We start from the raw sequence: 23100 nt of genomic DNA, 5'->3' as shown, positions 1-23100 counted from the left end.
AACTACAGACTTTCTGCAGATTTCATCATTTTGGTTTTTTTCCCCACTAATGTTCTTTTCAGTTTCTGGAACTCAATCTGAAATCCACATTGCATTTAGTTGTCACATCTTTCTAGTTGTCTCTAATTATCTGACAGTTCTTCACTCTTAAAAATTTTGTCATTGATGATTTTGAGATATTCGAAGAATACTGGCCAGGTATTTTGTAGAATGTCCCTCAATTTGAATTTTTCCAGTGTTTTCTCATGATAAGATAGAGGATCTGATTACTGGAGAGAATTCAGCAGAGGTAGCATTCTCAGGGCATAATACTGAGGGTGGGGTACACAAAATGTCAGTATGTCTAATTATTGATTGTAGGGCTGTAGAGCCCCACAAGGTCATGCGGTGTCCCTTATGCTGTGCTGAGGTACAGGATCCGAGAAGTAAAGAGACAGGACACTTAAGAGCTGGTGAAGAGCATCTGGATGCGGGAGGCCACGCCACCTGTGAGTGGAGATCGGTGAGAGCCCCAAATGCCCAGAAGCATCTGTATTTATTAGGTACAAGCAGGGGGCAGGGTCGTAAGTGAGGTCGTCATCTATAGGCTTAGTAATAGGGCGTACATCATCACTTGAGTCACAAGTGAGGGGGCCACCCCATTATGCCACCTGGGCAGAGAGGTGGGCAGTAGGGGGCTATGCCATGCGCAGTAGTAGAGGATTGTGTACAGAAAAGGGGTACACCCCCATTAGGTCACCGAGCCGAGGAGGTGGGCTGTGTGCAACAGGTGTTGGGCGCAACACTTCTTATCTGGAGGCTGAAAACTTCAAAGGATTTCTAATAGAAGGATACTGTGAGCCCGTGCAGTGGGAGCTGACAGCCTTGTGCTCTTCTCTGAAGACATTTATGGGAGGATGATTTGAGCTAGCACAGAAGTGAGAAAAGACTGACAGGGTGTACAGCTGCCGTGACTGGTCACACCAGAGGGGTTCTTCTTCCTTGGTTATTTCCAGGATCTCAGGCCTGAGGCCTACTTTCCACAGGAACTGGATGCAAGGTACTACAACTCCTTTATCAGGAGGAGAGGCGCTTGCTCCAAGCCTGCCATATAGCGTGTGCCCTTTCAGGCAGGGACACTAGTCTTTGGTTCTTGTCCTCCTGGTCTGGCTGTTTTCCCATGTACTGCTTCTGTTCTGTGACTGCTCTAGGCATTTCTCCTACTACAAACTACTCTATGGTTATATAGAAGAATTCTATAAATCAGCACTAAATGTGTCAGTACAGCTCTGACTACAATAGCTCTTTCTATGACTATATAGAAAGATTATATAGAACTAAGTATGCTAGACTTTAAGTATTAAGTATGATTATATAAGCTAGATATATGTAAGCAGTAAGTTATACTTCAGGCACTAATTCTATAAGCTTATATATGATTCTATATAAAGAATTATATAAAGGAAATAGCTGAGTAATAACACTTCAAACTAAGATATTCTTCAGGCACTAATTGTGCCTGGGGTCTGGACAGTTCTCCTTCCTTGGTGCCCATGGGGGGTGTTACCCACAATTGATGTTAACCTGGATTACTTACTTAAGGTGGTATCTGACAGCTTTTTCCACCATAAAGTTACTACTTTTCTCTTTGTAAGTAATTTTTTTTTTTTTGGTGGGGAGATAATTTGAGAGCATATCCTGCTTCTTCTAAAACTTTTGCCCATCAATTTTAGCATCCATCAGTGGATACTGCTTGTAGCTATTATTACTCTGGTATTCTAATTGTGATTTTCTATTTCCTTATACCTTACATTTTAAAATTGGAATTCTTCTGTAAGGTAAACTTGTACCTTCTCCTCAATTTATTTATACTGTATGGACTCAAAGATTTTTATTTAATAATTGGATTTTAATCTAGTACTATTGTAATATAGTACTATGCTTAATCCAGTACTATTCTTATTTATTTTGTCACTCAAATTGTTTCAGCCTTGGCCAGAGGGGCTCTTTCAGGTTGGCTTTCATGAGAGATCAACAAGATCCCCATCCTATTTTTGTTGAAGCGGGGGACACTTCATTACTTTTTAGCATAATTTGTGTCTTACCTCTCCCAGCTCTGGAATCCACTATTTTCCCAAGGAGCCACAATTTCTTTTGTTGGAGAACAGTATTTAGAAAACAAGGTCTATGACTTGTATTTTGGAGTCAAAAAACATGGCTATTACTAACAGCTAAGCATACATGTTGCCAGATTTATTTTAAGTAACTTTAAACACACTGCCACCAGTTCTACTAAATTTTTCCAGTTCTACATTGTGAATTCAAATGAATTATCATTCATCTAACTTTCTCTTTATTCTTCCCTCCATCCTTCTCTCTCTCCCATTCTTTTTTTTTATTCTTTCTCTTCTAATATAATGAAAAAAATGTACTTCATTTATTCTTAATCCAAGTGAGTTTAGCTATTTCATTCATTCAACAAAAATTTAGTGATGCCAACTGAGTCAGGTTCTAGGCAATGGAGATGTCTGCTTTTGGTTAATATTTTCATGAAATATCTTTTTCTGTTCTAAGTGGAATATCTTTTTCTATTTTCTCACTTTTATTCTATTTGTATCTGTGGCTCTAAAGTGAGTCTCTTGTGGGCAGCATATAGTTACATCTTTTTTTTTTTTTTTTAGACAGAGTCTCACTGTCACCCAGGCTGGGGTGCCATGGCATGATGTTGGCTCACTGCAACCTCCACCTCCCCGGTTCAAGCAATTCGCTTGTCTCAGCCTCCTAAGTAGCTGGGATTACAGGCACCCATCATCACACCAGGCTAATTTTTGTATTTTTTTTTTTCTTTCAGAGCAAAGTTTATTTTCTCAGGTGGCAAACAACTATTAACAACTACATGAAACCAACATCTAGCAAAGAAATTTGAAGATCATGTTCACCCTAAATAAACAAGTGCCTTTAAAAAAATTCTTCCAACTTTTAACTTCAAACAGAAAAGTTGAAAAAGAAGTACTGTAAAGACACATGTGCCCTTTATTTAGATTCGCAAATTAACATTTTCTGGGATTGGCTTTTTGTGTCTCTATGTCTCTTTTCCTCTTCACATACACACTCATTTTGTCTCTCTTACAATAGAGACAGGGTTTTATCATGTTGGTCAGGCTGGTCTCAAACTCCTGACCTCAGGTGATCCAGCCTCGGCCTCCCAAAGTGCTGGAATTACAGGTATGAGCCACTGTACCTGGCCGGATCATGTTTTTTTTTTTTTTTTAAAAAGATGCGGTTTCACCATGTTGGTCAGGCTGGTCTTGAACTCACAACCTCAGGTGATCCCCCTGCCTTGGCCTCCAAAGTGCTTGGATTACAGGCATGAGCCACCCTGCCCGGCCAAGATCATGTGTTTTTATCCATTCTTTTAATCTGTCTTTTGATTAGAGACTTTAATCCACTTATATTTAAACTAATTACTGATAAGGAGGGACTTCTGTTATTTTGCTGTTTTCTACATGCCTTATAGCTTTTCAGTTCCTCATTTTCTTTCAATTTTTACATTACTGTCCTTGTGTTTAATTGATTTTTTTTTTAGAGAAATGGATAAATTTCTTTCTCACTTCCTTGTGAGTGTGTGTGTGTGTGTGTGTACTTCTGTGTTCAGAAGCTGACCATTTGTCTGAATAATGCCACTATAGACATGAGTGTACAAATATCTCTTTGAGACCACCAATGCCAGTGGTCTGATTTTTAAAAATCAATTTTAATCACATAATTTTCAGCATCTCATATGGGTCTCCACATTATTTTAGAATGCATTTTAGAATGTCTCTTGTGTCCTCTCCTATTTGTTTTTCCAAATGGGTTTTGAAAATGTGAATGATTTTATCACACTCCAAAAATGTCGATTAAAATTTGGATAAAAATTATAAAATAAATTATATAAATTAAATGTAAATAATTATCTTTTCTGGAAACCAAATATTTAATGTGTTCACTAAATTGTAGCAATACAATTTCAAGCTAATGCCAATTGGAAGACCAAGACAAGGAATTCATAGAGGAAACAATTTTCCAAATAATAAGGAGCACTTAGGTGATCGTCCTCTTCAGCCACACTACTAGTAGCTATAAGAGTGTAAGTCAGTCAGTGTTATCCAGATTACTAAGCATTTACCAAATCATCAGTTTTAAGAATTCTCTGGACAGTTTCATTTGCTAGGGTCAGAGCAATGAATGGAATCACAAAAGTTGGGCAATCAGTTCCTTCAAAATGGAAATACCACCCTTTTGATATTAATGCCTGCAATTTTTTCTTGTTAGGCATGCTGATTTCTTAGTTCTGTTACTGTAGAAATGGGATTCAAAGCCAGCATTTTCAGCTAGTGTAATTGGATGACCTCCATAGCATCTGCAAAACATGAACACAGTACAATTCCTTACCATGAATGTTCACAAACATTCAGTTAACCATACGGCCAATTCTATTGGAGCACCACCTTCTGCAGTAAGAGCTCTCTTCACCAAACAGCAAATAACACATAGTATATCATGAATGGAGGACTCAGTTCTTCAGTCCTGTGACAATTTTAACTGTTTTTCCAGCACTTGCACAGTGTGTAATCTTGAGCAGTTTTTCAGAACCATTTAAACTGACTTCCTTAGCTAACTCAGCAAAACCCAGCATGTCAGTGTGAATCGGTCAATATGAGCAGCTGGCTTGGTTCCAATTGTCTTACAAATGAATTAAACATCTTTTTCATTTTTTTTTTTTTTTGAGATGGAGTCTTACTCTTGTCACCCAGGCTGGAGTACAATGGCATGATCTCATCTCACTGCAACCTCCACCTCCTGGGTTTAAGTGATTCTCCTGCCCCAGCCTCCCGAGTAGCTGGGATTAGAGGTGCCCAGCTAATTTTTTATATTTTTAGTAGAGATGGGGTTTCACCATGTTGGTAAGCCTGGTCTCGAACTCCTGACCTCAGGTGATCTACCTGCCTTGGCCTCCCAAAGTGATGGGATTATAGGCATAAGCTACCACACCTGGCCCTTCTTTTTCAAGAGAGTTTAACACCATAATAATTTTGTTCAGGAAATGTCATGCCAGATCACTAGGAGCATCTCTTAGTGTTCTATATGGGAAGGACATTATATCTCATTTGTAAAAGTTTGCTGAACTAAACTTAGAATATAGGCTCTCTCTCTGATAGCACTTAGTCCATCTGAACATTGTCAGAAACTGCTACTTGATTTCCATATCTGGTTTGGGAGCAGATAAGCAAAACTGAATGTGCCCAATCTTAACCTTTTCAAATTGGGTTATGCCAGATTTTACCACTTTCTGGGTGAGAACAAGACCTTCCACCAACTCACAGTCATCAATTTTTTTCCACCACCTTTCTTAACTGCAGTCATACATTGCTTAACAATGGGGTACCATCTGAGAAAGGCATTGTTAGGTGATTTTGTCGTGCAAACATCATAGTGTACTTATACAAACCTGGGTGGTATAGCCTACTACACACCTAGGTTACGTAGCATAGCCTATTGCTTGGAGGCTGTAAACGGGTACAGCATGTTACTATACTGAATACTACGTATCTCAACATTGGAAAGGTACAGCAAATATAACCACTGTCATATATGCAGTGTTATTGACTGAAATACTGTTAATATGGCACATGACTATATTTTAATATCTCTAAGATTTACAGCAGTAGCTGTGGCTGGGTCACTTTCATCACTACATTTACATTCGTTGAAGAAAGCAGAACTTGAGCACTGAAAGACAACCTGTGAGTTCAGTGAACTGGTTGCACTATTTAACAAAGTTTCTCTGTCATTCAGTTCCACAGGTTGAGATAGGTTACTCAGGATCTCAATACACTTTTCCACAGACTTCTGGGATGACTTGGAAGTAATGGTTGGATGAATCCCTTGCTGAAGAAGCTTGGCCCGGAAACCTATGAGAGCCAGCAACAGCGCCTACTGATGCGGTGCCATCTCTGGCTTCTATATCTTGAGCCTCAGCTCTCCCAGCATTCTGCTGCTGGATGTGACACTTGCATTTGTTTCAGAATGGTGGCGCCAGCATTTGCAGTGGTACATTGCCTTTTCCACCTCAAATCTTTTTTCCATTCCTTTTGGTCCAAGGCTTGTTTTAATAGAATCAGCAGCAGTGATTTGGCTTTGGCTGTGATGTTGCTGAACCAGACCTCCGCCAGCTTATCATGTCCCTGAAAGGCAACTTTCACACAGCAGCTGGCAGCCCTGGCAGGTGCCCTGCTCCATAATCCAAGTAACATCTTTACTTGGGCATGGTAACTAAAACTTTCTCCATGTATTACATCTTTTGTTTTGTTGTTGTTGTTTTTGTTTTGCTGTTAGGTTCCAAAGCTTTGCTCCTTTAGAGTTAGGGAAAGGCTCCAGGACGGCTATGGAATTTCGCAAGGGAGCTAGGGGGCACAGGAATCTACCAGTAGGGGGACTTTGGCCAAGTTACTTTAAGCCATAGTTCTCAAAGCATGATCTCCAGACCAGCATCATCAGCCACACCTGGGAACCTATTACAAATACAAATTCTTAGGCCCTGCTGGAGACCAGCTGAATAAGAAACTGGGAGTGGGGCTCAGCCATTTATGTTGAACAAACCCTCAAGATGATACTGATGAATACTTAAGTTTGAGAAATACTGTGTTAAACCATATTTCTTAACTTCGGCTGCACAGTAGAGCCACCTAAGGAACTTTTCTCTGTCCACTCCTATTGTGATTGGTCTGGAATGCGACAAGTGACAGGGATCTTGATTCTAATGCATAATCAGAGTTGAAAACCACAGCTCTGAACTTGTTTGTGTATAAAATGGGGGAAAATAATACTTAGGGCTGTTGTAGGGATTGAAGATTGAAGCAGGCCGGGTGGCTCACGCCTGTAATCCCAGCACTTTGGGAGGCTGAGGTGGGTGGATCACTTGAGGTCAGGAGTTTGAGACCAGCCTGGCCAACATGGCGAAACCCCGTCTACTAAAAACACAAAAACTACCTGGATGTGGTGGCAAGCACCTGTAGTCCCAGCTACTCGGGAGGCTGAAGCAGGACAATCACTCGAACCCAGGGGGCAGGGGTTGCAATGAACTGAGATTGTGCCACTGCACTCCAGCCTGGCAACAGAGCCAGATGCTGTCTCAAAAAAAAAAAAAAAAAAAAAGAGTGAAGCAGGGTGTCTAGCAAATGGTGAAGCACTTGAAAATGATACTGATATAATGATACTCAAGAGAGATTAGAGCTATATCACCAGGTCATGAAGACACTGGGACTTCGAGGGGTAGACATTCATAGCTGTGTGGTCTTGGGCCTTGGTCTCCTCATCTGCAAAATGGGGATACTTATCATATGAGGGAGGCCAAAAAAGATATAGCCTACAAAGCACAATGTATTAAACACTCCAGAAATGCTGGCCTTATCTGCATTTATTGCTTTCCTGCTTGGGAAGTCATTCCTGATGATGCAAACATTGACCTCTTTTATCTCTAACTCCCTTATTAAATATTAACTTGTTACTAGTTCAGTACTTAACCCACTGGCCATTTCTCAGATATTTTCAGACTGGAGCTCTTTTTAGATTTATCTGTATCCTAAAACTTTCAATTTCTGTTTAGAATAGTTTTTATTCTAAACTCAAAGAGCCAATCAATAGTTGTGTGGCTCTATCAGGAAAATGATTCTGCATTGAGCACTGATTTAGATTGTCTTACTGAGACAGTGCTAGGTAGAGCTCAGTCTTCTGCATCAGAGACACAGAAAGTTCTCCATAAACGAATCCGTCCTTTCAGAAAACACACATTTCCTTAAGTAGAATGAAAAAGGTCTTAGAATCTACCTTGGTTTAACTCTAGTCTCTACTTTAATGTGAACCTGTAATATTGCCACATCTCCAATTAAGTTACAAAATTGCGTCTGGGTAGTTTTATAACCCTTCTCTCCATTTTGCTGCCTTTATGGCATTTAAAAAACATTTCACTGTTTTATCTTCAGCATAAATGTTTTACTGTTTTCCCAGTTATCTTAATATCCAGGGTTGGACAGTCTCTCTGTTTTATCTAAGTCTTCTTGAATGTGATATTGTTTGTCTTGCTGATTCTCTCTCTCTTTTTTTTTTTTTAAAGAAATGCTTTCTTCTGAGTTTTTCTTGAGTACTTAAGGAAAGCCATGAAGACAGGGTTGGCAGGATAACAGATGTTCCCCCCTATTTATTGCTCCTGAGGTTTGTTCCCTGCTCTAAATCTCTAAAATTAGGCACACAGGAGTTTGGGAGAAGCGTGTGATAAAAGAGAGACAGGGTGAAGCAGGCAGAATTTCAAATTTTGATTTATTCTTTCTTGGAAGATGATTTACAAATACAAGCATTATGGTTATGTTTAAATATATGATGCCTTATGTTTGTCTTGAAACACAAACATATATGGTGCTTAAAAAAACAAACTTCTGGAGCCCAAAATTACGTAAATAATAAGATGTTACCTCTCATCTACCTCCTCTTCCTGAACCTATCATGCTGCTTGTAACTGTGGGGAACTTTATATTTTTAGCAGATATGTGTCAACGCTGCTACGAAAATCGTGCTAGTAAGATACAGCAGTACTTACTAGTCACACAGTACACTGTATGTAAAAGTTTTTAACTTCTTTTTTTTTTAAGTTGGGCTTTTACCATGTTGGCCAGGCTGGTCTTGAACTCCTGACCTCAGGCGATCCACCCACCTCAGCCTCCCAAAGTGCTAGGATTACAGGCTTGAGCCACTGCGCCCGGCTAAGTTTTTAACTTTTTGTAATTTACAGAGTCCTTTTCACAAATATCTTATTTCATGAATCTAATCAAGTACTATGATTTTATAGAGAAGGAAAGAGGTTCAAAGAAGGTAACTGAATTAAGGTCACATAACCAGTAAGTACACTATGTCACAAACCTATACTTTTGAATCCAAAACCCAGTCTTTTTAATATGTTATGCTGAAATAGAAGGCAAAATGGCCTATGCATACTAATTCCCAAACCTTAGAAAGCACCAATAGTTTAGGTTTTGACCAGAGAAATCCAATTAAACAAACTAGCTAGTCTAAACTTGGAGTTAAAGATTTTTTCTGATTAGTCTTCATCTTAACCCTTGCTCACTGGTGTCCTGAAATTTGACTTCCCTGCTCTCAAGAGTTAACTGTTCCTTATCTTCTATTAATATGTTCTAGCTGGTCCATCGTAGTTCTGTACAGGCTGTTTTGAGTCATACAGCTTGCTCTATCAGTTGAAGGTATAGCTTATGTACAAATATATTTTAGCTTTCATTTCTGATTTTCAGCCTGGAGCAGTGGCACACTGATCTACTGCTGCGTTATCTACAAACTTCCCTGTCAACCATTATTAAGGCTCACTGCAGGGTCAGGGTCTGAGATCTCACTGAAGTTCTTTCATTGGCAAACCAATACATCGATTCTTTGTTTTCTGACTCAAGTCTGCGGTTAGAATGTAATGCACTATTCTCTCTAAATTATCATGTGAATTCTCTTAAGTTCCTCTTACATTCAGATCTTTTCCAAAAGCTGGAGATCACATAATTCAAACGTCTACTTAGCTACACTGGGGTCAGGCTGAGAGCTTGTTTCTCAATCCAATATCCTGGGGTAATCATCTACCTACACCTGGCTCAGCTGCATTGGCCAAGAATAACAGTGCATCTGCACTTTTCTAAGCATATTTCTGTGATCTTGCCAATACTCTGTAACACACACATGCTCATTCACACAATCTTAGGGACTAAGTCTATTTGTCTCTGTATCCTCTACACCTATTATGTGTCAGGCACACAGCAGGTGCTCAGTAAAAAGTTCTGAATGAATGAATTCTCAAGCCTTCTGCTGGAATTCACTTCTTTTTAAATTTAATTTTTTTTAGACACCATCAAGCTATTAGGAATTCACTTCTATCAGACACAAACCACCCAATTTTAGTTTAATTCTTTTTTCTAAAAAACAGGCTATAAAATAGGCCCTAGGCATACTATCTGGATTAGGTATCTTTAAAGTAACATTCATTTAAACATAGGTACTGGAATTCTTTCTACCTTAGAAATCATACATACTATACAAACTCCTGCCTATGCACTTTGTATTCTTTACCTGAGAAGTAGAAACAGGGGTTAAAGGTACGTGAGTGCAATAACATGCATATAGTTGACACTACCGTACACTTAAATGTGATTAACATCACTAATTTTATGTTGTTATCACAATAAAAAAGGTTATTAAAAAATTTACTGGACATGCTAAAGATTCAGAACAACTTTTGGAAAAAAAAAAATCAGAGAAGGCCTCACAATCTCTTTGGAAACTCATTGCTGGAACACAATAAAATCAGCAGTGAGCTACTCAAATCTATACAACAGTCATTTTTCATAGAAATAACTTCTGGTTATGTTCAAGCTTTTTCACAGAATTTGCAAAGCCCTTCATGATCTGGCCTCTATTTTCTTATGGCCAACCACGAACAGGTCAGTGTTCTTTTATTTTTAAATGGAGTCTCGCTCTGTCACTGAGGCTGGAGTGCAGTGGCGTGATCTCAGCTCGCTGCAACCTCCAACTCCCGGGTTCAAGTGGTTCTCCTGCCTCAGCCTCCTGAGTAGCTGGGATTCCAGGCACGCGCCACCATGCCTGGCTAATTTTTCTATATTTAGTAAAGATGGGGTTTCACCATGTTGGTTAGACTGGTCTCCAACTCCTGACCTTGTGATCCACCTGCCTTGGCCTCCCAAAATGCTGGATTACAGGCATGAGCCACTGCACCTGGCCAACAAGTCAGTATTCTTTGAACAGACAATTTCTTCATATCTTTGGGCTTTGGAAATGGTACTCTCTGCCTCAAACACCTTTCTCACTATTTTCCTTTTGGCTACCTCTTATTTATCCTTCAAGGTTCAGCTTAAATATCATTTCTTTAGGGAAGCTTTCTTTAAATTCCCTAATGTGGTTTGGGCTGCTGGCTATCTCCCTCTGCCTCCACCCATCCACCCATCCATCCATCCATCCATGCTCTTACAAAGGCTGACTTTTTCCTTTGTAGCATGTAATACAATTATATGTAATTACGTAGTGCATACAATTGTATGTAATTCAGTCCCTCCCATAAGACTGAAACTTATACGAGGTAGGGAGTATTTCTCTTGCTAACCACTTGTATTACCAGGGCACCAGTATCTTGTATAGAGCAGGTATACAATACTTCCTTTTAAAAGATATTTACCCTACAAATTCATCTTAATAGATTTCTCAGAGGAGTAGGCAAAGGGGCACTGAAAGTTTGTGAGCTTGGTGGTGGAGACAGTGGCTGAAGGGCCCGAGATGAAAGAAGTTTAGGGCTGGGTTAGTAAGCAAGAAGGGAGAAATGGGAACACCATAGGATGCTCACTTAATATAAGTTTCCCCTCCATTCCTCATCATCCTGCCTCACCCCAAACAGATCATCAAACAATAACTTATTTATTCATTTCATTAGAGAACTAGGTAAACATCACATAACATGACCAAGGCCAAAATAATTTTGCACAGTTAGAATGTGTTCAAGAAACCAGCTACAATTTAACTGGATTAGATTTCAACAAGGGTACGACTGTGTTCCTCCAAATAACCTTCATTTAGGAAGATGACATTCCTCCAATATGTGGAAAGACAATAAATGCACTTTTTCTCTCTGTCACTGAGGAAGAAATTCTCCCTCTTGAGGGACCAACATTACTTCTTTTTTGCTGCTCTTTTCCCTTCTCCTTTCTTTGGTTTCCCCTTTCCACGAAGGTTCTTTAGTCGTTTTTGCTCATCCATAAAATCCTGATGCTCATCTCTGAATGAAGAAGGAAAAAACAATTAACCAGTTGTTTTTACAAGAGTAGAAAAGTATACCAATCTAGCACTGCTCTTAGGTCATTCTGGTTATCAATCTTTGATGTTTATAAGATGGCCACATGCTCAGCTTGGTGAACAAAAAGTACAGGGGGTCCCTAACATACAAATGCGGTGCATTCCAAAAGTTCGCTTATGAATACGTTTCCTCTCACAGAAACAGTGCCACAAGCTGCAATGAAATTCTCAGGCCAGCCCATGTAAACCTACATAACAATGACACAACACTAATGATTATCCCCAATTTCCCTGCAGTACTAAGACTAAACACAGAGAGGAGAAAAAACTGGTTATCAGTTTCAATAGCTACACGGAGACCCTGACTGCCCTAGGAACTAGTATCTACTAAGAATGGGTGAGGTCCAGAGGAAGCTCAGCCTGGCCAACACGGTGAAACCTTAATGGCAGTGGGTACTCACACAGAAAGGCTGCTAGGGAAAGGCTCAGGCAGAAGGAAGCCAAATCAAAAGATACTAAAGGAATCAAGGCACCCAGGACTATGTAAGTATGTGGATGGTGTAGAAGTTGAAGACTGCTTCTACTGTAAACGAAGTCTACATCTTAAGCCCAGATACCTAAAGAATGGTACGATGGGCCGGGTGCGGTGGCTCAAGCCCGTAATCCCAGCACTTTGGGAGGCCGAGGCGGGTGGATCACGAGGTCAAAAGATCGAGACCATCCTGGTCAACATGGTGAAACCCCGTCTCTACTAAAAATACAAAAAATTAGCTGGGCATGGTGGCGCGTGCCTGTAATCCCAGCTACTCAGGAGGCTGAGGCAGGAGAATTGCCTGAACCCAGGAGGCAGAGGTTGCAGTAAGCCGAGATCGCGCCATTGCACTCCAGCCTGTGTAACAAGAGCGAAACTTCGTCTCAAAAAAAAAAAAAAAAAAAGAATGGTACGATGTTTAAACATGTAAGCTCTGGAACGTAAACCTGGGTTCAAATCACAGCTCCACCATTTACTAGATCTGTCGCCTTGAATAAGTGACTTTACCTCCTTGCACCTTAGTTTCCTCACCTGGAAAGTATGGATAATAACAGTGCATGAATGAAATGTAAGAGAGGAGTTTGCTGAGCTTAATTTCTAAGTCTCTAGGCTATCCATGAACATCATGGACAGTATACAACTCTCTGGGATTAGTGGTGAGTATCCCCAAACAATTCTTAACAGTGCAGCTGGAATAATTCTTCCAAAATATAAGTCAGGTCATGCCACTCCTGTTCATAGCTCTGCAAATGGTTCCCCATTTCACCCAGAGAAAAAGCCATCGTCCTTACTATGGCCTCATAGCCCCTTGCAATCTGTCTCTAATCCCACACCCTCCTAGTAGCCTACACTCCTCCTGGAACGGAACACTCGCACCTTAAGGTCTTCGCTGTGCTCCTGCCCCTCTGCCTTGCCAGCTCTTCCCCAAGTCCTACTCGGCTCACTCGCCACCTTCAAGCCTCTGCTTAAACCTCAACTCCCCAACGAGGCTGACCCTGACTGTCCTGTTTCATCCTGTAACTTGGCCTCTCCCCACCCACCGCAGGCCCTGTCAGCACTCTGGATCCTGCTCAGTTGGCTCTACTATTTTTTTCCATAGTACATTCAACTTTGTAACAGATCATAAAATTTACTTATTATTATTATTTTCCTTCCCCTCTTCTCCACCTCTCCCTCATTCTCATCAACCGTTGGACAGAAAGATAGCTTTCTGGTGACTCTGTCTCTGTTGATGATATAAGCTAGGCACCTGGTTAACTGAGTGAATCAATTGTTTCTGAGAACCGGTACTTCCCTCCCTCTTGTGCAGGTCTCTGAATAATATTTTCTTTATTGGAGACTGTCTAGTTTCATCCCGCCTGATGCCACAGGAGGTCTAGCATCTTAGAGGTGCCATTTACCATACCTAATGAGTACATGAAAATAATTCTGCTTTTCTATGGATAAAGTAGTTTTTCCCTGTCTCCAAAGATAGCTAAGCTTTATTTTTTCAAACAAACAGAGAGCAGCAGCAAACATAAATTAAAATAACTGAATCTGATTTTTTCATGGGTTATAATCTTCTACTCAGGATATCCGTCTCCCAATATTTTATTTTGAGTTATAATAAAATTAGTTTTTATTTTCTAAGCCTGGAGGTAGTCCCAAAGCAATTCCAAACATTCAAAACATATCATAGATGGTATCCTATAATAATATGTTAGCCAAGCAAATCTATTTTGTTCACTGCTATTCCCCTAGTGTCATCTTAAGTGCCTGCACATGGAAGGTACTTAAAAAATATCCATTGGATAGTGAATGTACCAATCTTTCGCTATCTGGAATGAATGTCATCCTGTACTATTAATTCTATTGTATTAGAGTAAGTGGTTCCAAATAATTTTAGTACTGTTGCCCAAAATAAGTCCAATTACAACTTGTTTCATTTTTAATAAGATGGCAGGTATTTTAACTTTATACAATTATGTACTATTTGAATTCTTTGTAATGCACATATTAAAAAAAAAATATTTTTTTTTTTTTTTTTTTTGAGACGAAGTCTCTCTCTCTTGCCCAGGCTAAAGTGCAGTGGTGTGATTTCGGCTCATTGCAACCTCCGCCTCTTGAGTTCAAGTGATTCTCCCGCCTCAGCCTCCCAAGTAGCTGGGATTACAGGCATGCACCACCAAGGCTAGCTAATTTTTGTATTTTCAGTAGTGACGGTGTTTCACCATGTTGGCCAGGATGGTCTTAAATTCCTGATCTCAAGTGGTCAGCTGCCTTGGCCTCCCAAAGTGCTGGGATTACATGTGTGAGCCATCACACCTGGCCAAAGAAATAATTTAATGAAAACGATCACATAGGTATTTGATTTTTTTTTTTTTTTGAGACACAATCTTGCTTTGTTGCCCAGGTTGGAGTGCAGTGGCATGATCTCAGCTCACTGCAACCTCCGCCTTCTGGGTTCATGTAATTCTCCTGCCTCAGCCTCCCAAGTAGCTGGAATTACAGGCACGTGCCACCATGCCCAGATAATTTTTATATTTTTAGTAGAAATGGGGTTTCAACATGTTGGCCAGGCTGGTCTCAAACTCCTGACCTCATGTGATCTGCCTGCCTGAGCCTCCCAAAGTGCTGGGATTACAGGCATGAGTTACTGTGCCTGGCCTGACCTTTTTTCTTTCTAGAGAAACATACAGTCCTAAGCACTTACTTCCCAGTACCAACACATGGTATTAAGAGCCTGTGTGATTTACATATTATCCTTAAAGGCAAACTACAGCTTATCAAGACCAAGTTAATACATCAAAAAGTATACAAAAGAAAAATGCCAGAAAAGAAGAGGAAGAAATTACAATGTCAACAAAAACGCTACCAGAAGAGAAAAAAGGCTCCACATACCAGTTACGCAGCACATCAGGTGTGGGTCAGACACTCTGTTCATCTGATAACAAGAGCCCACTGCCCTGGCAGCCTTGGTGTTTCTGGGGCTTTTACTGCATCTCCCCTGCCCCCTCAACCGCTGAGACAGAATCTGGCTCTGTCGTCAGGCTGGAGCGCAGTGGCGTGATCTTCGCTCACTGCAACCTCTCTCAGGTTCAAGTGATGCTTCTGCCTCAGCCTCCCAAGTAGCTGGGACTACAGGCGCGCGTCACCAAGTCCAGCTCATTGTTGTAGTTTTAGTAGAGAGGGGTTTTCCCCATGTTGGTCAGGCTGGTCTCCATCTCTTGACCTCATGATTCACCCACCTCGGCCTCCCAAAGTGCTGGGATTACAGCCACCACACCTGGCCTCTCTACATCCTTTTTAGAGTGCTCTTAGATTAACAATTAATTAAACACCTCTCTACAGCTCAGTATCTATTCAACATTAGTCATGTTGTAGACATAATTAAAATATGTCTTCCAACAAGCCTGACTTTTCTTTTTTTTTTGGTCTCTCCATTATGGGTATTTTGAAAGAAGCCATTCTCCTGCAAACTGTACCTTTTGAACTACCTGGGCTCTAGTATAAGAAAGGCTTTTTTTTTCCTTTTCTGATCTATTGAAAAAAAGCCTCTCATACGTCCCTCTTTGTGTTTGTCATCACCTGTAGAGTCCCAGAAGTCGGAGTGTCCGCATGAGTCCAGAGTAAATGTGGTGATCTGGATACCAATCGTAAATCTCCTTCTTCTTGGCCAAGGGCAGTTCACTGAACAGTTTCACCACTTTCATAGACTTGGAATCAGTAGGCCTGGCGACTTCACCAAATAGCCGAGCACTGAGACGAGACATGCGCAAGGCATATTCTGAAAGGGAGGACATTTCTTGAGTGGCAAGGAGTTAGAGTTCCTATAGAAAATGAGAAGAAAGATACAGGTTAGGGTGAGAAATGCCAAGATTATCTAATGAATACTTTAGAAAATGAAAACACAGCAAACCACTCATGGATGAGTGCAGTGTTAGCAGGATATGCCGTAGAGTGGAGAATAGCCACAGTTCAAATGGCTATTTCCTTCCCATGCTTGACATCTGCGATGTTTGCATTTTGTATTTATATGCTGTTACTTCCTTGCTGTACTGCCTCTTTCACAACCAACTATTTTGTAATTCACCAGGTTAACTGACTGACTGTTTACCTATTTGTAGGCTGGGGATGAAGAAGACAGGGAAACAAGTTATCCTAGTCCAGCATTATTACACCTTCAGAAAACACCCACCTAAGCAATCTGCAGCATTAATATGCTGACTGCTTGCCATCAAAAGGTGTAATCATGGCAAAGACATAATTATGCTGTTGTTTTTACTATCAGTCCTTTGAACACTGTTCTCCTCAAGTGCTCCAGATGGCTCTGAGAACTGCTAATGAGTTATGAGGTCATTTGGCTTCTAGGTTACTGAAGTGAATTCTGCCTAGAGACTGAGTGCCATTTGGGAAAAACAAATAGACAGTAGCCCTATAGAAATAAATCCAATAGCTCAAAAGATTCATTTTCTTAAAAACAGAAGGCATGTATGAATTGTGAGGTTGCTTCCATCTTATATATTCTGCTTTAATGCAAACTAGCTAACTTTTTATCAGCTGAAAACAGTAGCTTTTTCTTCAGAGGCACACAACACTGAAACAGGTATAAGAATGATATCCGTGACATGCACAAATTACAGCTAATAGATATAAAAAAGTATTCAGGGGATACGTAAAAATCAAGAAAGCTGCTGGTGGAATAAATATATCAACTCAGTTTAAACCAGATGTAGGGGTTACTGCTGGCAGAATATGCCAATTTATGAGAAATTTTAGTAGTGAGATGAGAATCTTTGCTGACTCAAAGATTATCCTGGGAAACAGTTCAGCTGAGATGAAAAGGTGCTGATATTCAAGCAGGATAAAGGCATAAACCTTGAAAAACCAATGGGAGGAATGTACCAAAAAACCCTCCTACATAAAAATGGTGCCAAGTGAATTTCAAAATAGTTCTTGCAAGAAAACAAACCGTTTTTAAATCAAGGAAGTTTTAATGCCTATTTCAAGATCCATTAACAGAGGAGGCTGGGCATGGTAGCTCATGCCTATAATCCCAGTACTTTGAGAGGCTGAGGTGGGAGGATTGCTTGAGGCCAGGCCTTCAAGACCAGCCCAAGCATCATGGTGAAACCTTGTTTCTACAGAAAAAAAAAATTAAAGAAAAGAAAATTAGTCTGGTATGGTGGTGTACACCTGTAGTCCCAGTTACCTGTAGATGCTGAGGCGGGAACATTGCTTGAGCCCAGGAATTTGAGGGTTACACTGAGATATGACTGCACTATTGTACTCTATAGCCTGAGCGACAGAGCAAGATTGTGTCTCAAAAAAAAAAAAAAAAAAAGCAGAGGCTGATCTCAAATTGTCAACCTCAAAACCATTCAGAACACCGGCCAAGCAATCTTGGGTCAATAGTGCCACCTGAAGGCTGGCAATGGTAGAACTGTCAGATCCAAGGTTCACCCCTCCCTCCCCAGCATCTCATGACCTACAAGCCGGTTCTTCCTTTTCCATTCAGCATTCTCAGTTCCCTGATTCACTTCTTTCCCAATTCTGGTTCAGGGTGGGGTTGTTCGATCTAGGGTTATATTCTCAAGGTGAAAGAAAGTCATTTAACAGTTTAATGTGTAAACAAATCAGTGCCATAAACCTCTAAAAAGCCTTGCAAATGTCTGAAAGTCACCTAGTTTCTTTGCATGCCTTTTCTCTTCCTTTGCCCTTTAAAGTTATCTTTTTCCAAACACTATGTTAAAAAACAACAGTTTCTTCATCAACTTGCTTTGTTTTGCTTAATTACCATTGTGGCATCAGAATACATTTCTGCTGTAATTGCATGGTATGTGCACAGTTAGTTATTTGTAAGCTGGTCTGGGAACTATCATTTTGTGACAGTGTTTTCAGGAAAATATCTTCTGAATTCCAAGTCACTTTATTTGCAAATAAAGAGGTAACAAGGAATCCTGAGGTCTAGGTTTGACTACTGGCTCTGTCACTTAATCCTTGGGTTGTTGTGAACAGTTACTCATCCTTTCTAAATCTGAGTTTCCTTTTCTGAAAACAAAGCTTGCAGGACTAGCGTGAGAATGAGTAACAGTGGCACTCAGTAAACAGTAACTTACAAAAAAAGAAAGAACTTAGAACTGTAAGTATGGTGTTCATATGTTCTACACAGACAAATTTGTTTATTCCTTGTTCTTAATCACATTAAAAAGAGACAGACAGACAGACATACTCCAGATAGTAAAACTCTGTGCCTCCCTGGAATGATGACCTCACTTACAAAGGTAGCCGGAGGAGGAGGGAACTCAGTAGGGCAGTAGTCACTGAAGCCACCACAGAATGCTGTTATCTCCATGCCCATTTCGGAAATGTGGCAAATTACTGGGACACATAACTTGTAAGTAAAAAGGTCACATTAGAATCTGCTGGAACATGGTTATATCATAAAATCCAAGTCCTAAAATTTTATGTTGGACAAAGGAAAAAACCTGAATCCCTTACTGGAAACAAAGGCCCACTTGCTAAACAGGAGGAAACTGAAAGTGGTTTTAACAATTAGCAGTGACACTGCTTTGTCCTTTCCTTCCACAGTGAACGGACACATTTCTCTCACGAAGAATGACAAGGGAGCTTTTCTTATAATTTGCATGTCAATTACATTTTGATTCACATGAAACCATTCTCAGAGGATACAAATCATTTTAAGTGTTACCTTTTTTAAAATGTGAACCAAAGAAAACTGTAATATCATGAAGAATAGTTAACTGGAGCTGAAAATGCTAAGCGAAACCAAATTACTCAAATGTGCCGAGAAAAACAAATTAAGCCCATATGGGAAGAAAATTCCCATATTTTTACTTTGGCATAAAAGGGCAAACCTTTTTGATAGGTCTGATGCATTGAAAAGATCAGTTTATTTCAATAAGTAGCTTTGTTTTAGGTTTGCCTTTTCTCCTTGACAGGTAAAGATGAAGTGCAAGAGTTCTTAATATGGGTGTGCTTCAGCATTTTGAAAACTGTGGAAGTGTAAATCGGTATGCTGATATGTGTATGTACGTGTGTGTGCGTAAATTGTTCTGAGAGAGCGTTCTCCATTTTCTCAAAAAACATCGGTTAACAGAACGCACCACCTGCAGAAGAAAAAAGCTGGTAGGAGTCTCCCTTCTGCCTTTTAATGGCCACGACGTTTTTGTAATGGTGCTTATCCTCTGCCAGGTTCTCTCATCGACCACACGAGGACAGTCATACTACCTGCGCTGTGAGGCTAACGTGCAAAACTCACGGCACAGTGCATACCCTAATAATCATTAGGATCCAAGGAACTCACATACAGTGTACACACGTTGTCATAGAAACAGTCTAAACATAAAAACAATCTAAACAGAATGCTTAAAAAGCCCGGTACCGATTATTTTACGGGGTCATAGAGGCATCGATGGCATTGAAAACGTATTAGCTGCATTCAGTTCAGCAAGAACAATTTTCACCTCCCTCCACCTGACTCGACCTGCATGTGATGGGAACTGTAGTAGTGTCAAGTAAACCGACATTTGACTTGGGAGCGCATTTCGCAAATATTTTTCCTAAATATCACCTTACTGTCTTTTTCTTAAGGTGGTTACAAAATTAATCTGCAGCCTACCACCCAAAGCTACAGTGTAGAAGGCCGTATGGTGAGCAGAGAAACTGAGCGTTCTACTGTTCACCAATCTGGAAGAGAGTAACTACGCCTGAGAGGAAATTACGGTAGCAGTAACACGGGTGTCCTTCGTTTAACAAATCCCCTAAATGAAGCAGGAAAAGGCCAAGTTATTTGTTGGACGCACGTGAACCGTCCGAGCTGGTCACTAATGAAATGGATTCGTCCTATTCCTGGCGACTCTACAAGGTTGGAGACTCCCGTAGATCTCTATAGCCATCGCCCCTCACTGCAGACCCCCAAAAATCACCGACAGCCTTACCTGAACCTGACCTTCCTCACCCATGCGTCCTTGTCCCGGAAGACCCGCCCCCTATCCGGTGCCAAACTCGCGCCGGCGACTACTACGGGGAGCAGTAGAGAAACGGAAGCTTGGCGGCTAGAGCAGAGCCCTAGTGAACGACCCGGGGTTACTATCGCCCCCTCTCGAGGCTGCCGAGTTGCACTTGGCGCCTGCGCAGTGAAGCTAGCGCCGCCGCCTGTGTGGTGGACCCCGAGAGGTGGTGGGCTGAGGAGAGTTACGGAGGACTGGCTGTCTTGGAAGGGCTTGCAGGGTTCGGTAGTATATTTTGTTGGGAATGGCTACAGACCTGCCCCTAAATACTCGGAAGCAATGGCGATGCGTGTGCTGTGTGGTCTTTCTGACCGATCTTCGGCGCCATTCCCCTTCCCTTCTATCTATCGGCTCATCCTCTAATAGTTAAATAGGATCACTTGGTGCAAGCCTTCCTTACTACCCCTACGCTGGGTTAGGGGCACTTTTCCCCAGTGGCCCAGGAGCTTCTTCATGGAGTAGGGATGGAACATTTGCCTCCCCGGTAGTTATCTAGACATCGCTGGGCAGATAGTAGAAAGCACTGTATTTCAGTCCGTATTAAATGTTTTCAAGCAAGCCACATCCCATAGGCATTGTATGCAGCACGTACTCAATGTTTGATAGTTTGGCTGAGGAAACAGTACTCGTTTTCTGAGCATCCTTCAAGGTATTTCATAAATATTCCAAAATATACCTACCTACGGGGTATTGTATATACACCCTCTTTCCTCCTATAGAATTTACTTTTGAGTTAGAATTTGATGTCTAATCAATCTATGCTATAGGATTTGCTTTTATCAAGTTTTGACATGTTATTTATCTATATGATATAGTAAAAAACCTTATAAAGTTGGGTCTAGTGACTACATTTACGTTTACAAAGGGGTAGTGAGTATACTCTGCATGGCTACAGTTCAAAAAGGAAGTCCTAAGGAACGAAACTCCTGGGAGAAATTTGATCTTGTCTTTTGTACTAGTTTCTGTGGAGTTGGCTTGTTTTTATCTAATGGCCACTGAATCATATAAACAAGAAGACTTCCTTTTCGTGTAAGTTGCTGGTTTAAAGCGAAATTTTAATTGGCTAGAGGCAAGAGCTATTATATATATATTATGCATAATATATTTATTTTACATATGTATGCATAAACCTTGTTGGCTTCGTTTTGTATAGCCATCTTGTTTTTCCCTTTTCACCTATGAATTGTGTTATTAGTGTTTTGTGAATTACTATAAGCTACCATAAATCTTTCTTGAAACATAGCTAGGTATATAGAGTTTCAGGTGACTGTTAGGTACTTTGCACTATCACTTTTATTAAGTCAATTTTATGGCGTTCATATTAGTTTCCTGAGGCTGCAGTAATAAAAATACCACAAACTAGGTGGTGTAATACAACTGAAATTTATTCTCTCACAGTTCTAGAGTCCATAAATTCAAAACCAGTATCACTGGGCCAAAATCAAGATACTGACAGGGCTGCGTTCCCTCCAGAGATTCTAGGGGAGAATCAGTTCTTTGACTCTTCCAGCTTCTGGTTGCTACTGGCATTCATTGGCTTGTGGCCACATCACTTTAGACTTCAAGGCCAACATCTTCAAATCTCTACTCCCTTTTCACATTACCTTCTCTATATGTGTCAGATTTCCCACTACCACCTTTTGAGGATATGTGTAATTGCATTGAGGGCCCACAGAGCTAATCCAAAATACTTTCTCAATCTGAAGATCCTTAATTTAATCACATCTTCAAAGGCCCTTTCTCCACGTTTGGTAACATTTGCAGGTCCCAGAGATTAGAATCTGTTATCTTTGGGAACAGTTTCAGCCTACCACAGGAATGGAAGGAGCAAACCCCTGAAATTGGCCAGAGAGTGTTACTGACCAAAAGCAAAGTTGGAATATTAGGGATGGAAAAATGAAATTAATAAAATAAAATCGAACTTCCTATGGATATTGACTTCACCAGACCTTGGCTTACCCACTTTTACCTCCAGGATAAGGTATTTTTAAGAATACTTTATAGTCAGAGATTGTTCTATAAATCAGATATTGCCTTATATATTTCTGTTTTCTATAGTCCTATGGGCTGTGAATTATTAGTGGGTTGTGAATTATTAGTTGGCTGTGAAATCAATTTTGTGAATAGAGATCAGCATTAAAAGAAAGACAGGATACAAAATATCAAAATGCATCACATGTAGTAGGGGTAATTATTATTTCATGAAAAAATATGTATATGCATATTGAATCATAGTGTAAATATATTTCTTGCTGTAGGTTGTGGTAAAATGGAAAGCCTCCACTTTAAGTGATTTCATTATTCATCATACTCTTTGGCAAATGTTCTTTGTCATTAGGAAGAGCAAGAATTAAAGCTACATCAACTTAAGTTCTTATGGTATGGCATAGTCCAAGGGCCAGGGGAATATTTATTGCTTTAAGTAAATAAATTTACAGATACCCTATTTCCTTTCCTTTTCTTTTTTTTTTTTTTTTTTTTTGCGTGTGATGGAATCTTACTCTTGTTGCCCAGGCTGGAGTGCAATGGTGTGATCTTGGCTCACTGCAACCTCTGAATCTCAGGTTCAAGTGATTCTCCTGCCTCAGCCTCCCAAGTAGCTAGGATTACAGGCATGCACCACCTTGCCCAGTTAATTTTGTATTTTTAGTAGAGATGGGGTTTCTCCACTTTGGTCAGGCTGGTCTC

General features: G+C 40.4%; 1 protein-coding gene and 1 long non-coding RNA gene across 4 annotated transcripts in view; one reads left to right on the top strand and one right to left on the bottom strand.

The window, feature by feature from the left end:
* LOC118143765 (uncharacterized) overlaps positions 1-3851 on the top strand; it is an 81201-nt gene extending 77350 nt beyond the window's left edge. For both annotated transcript variants that reach the window (XR_013524210.1, XR_013524209.1), the window contains exon 7: positions 2831-3851. This is a non-coding gene — a long non-coding RNA (uncharacterized LOC118143765). The remainder of the gene's footprint in view (positions 1-2830) is intronic.
* A 4469-nt stretch (positions 3852-8320) lies between these two features.
* MRPS33 (mitochondrial ribosomal protein S33) lies at positions 8321-20393 on the bottom strand. 2 transcript variants are annotated; one of them, XM_035254580.3, is made up of 4 exons: positions 20341-20393; positions 18660-18773; positions 15968-16209; positions 8321-11851 (listed from the first exon to the last, which is right to left on the bottom strand). In XM_035254580.3, exons 3-4 carry the CDS (start codon positions 16180-16182, stop codon positions 11746-11748), a joined length of 321 nt encoding a protein of 106 aa, XP_035110471.1. In that variant the 5' UTR covers positions 16183-16209; positions 18660-18773; positions 20341-20393; the 3' UTR covers positions 8321-11745. The 2 variants fall into 2 exon arrangements, with proteins under 2 accessions (XP_035110471.1, XP_002751975.1); XM_002751929.7 differs by lacking the exon at positions 18660-18773.
* Between the last annotated feature and the right edge of the window lie 2707 nt (positions 20394-23100).

Source organism: Callithrix jacchus, chromosome 11 (assembly GCF_049354715.1).
Source record: "Callithrix jacchus isolate 240 chromosome 11, calJac240_pri, whole genome shotgun sequence".
NCBI classification, from domain to species: domain Eukaryota; kingdom Metazoa; phylum Chordata; class Mammalia; order Primates; family Cebidae; genus Callithrix; species Callithrix jacchus.
The sequence above is the reverse complement of the archived record's forward strand: the minus strand, read 5'-3'. Positions and strand labels throughout refer to the sequence as shown.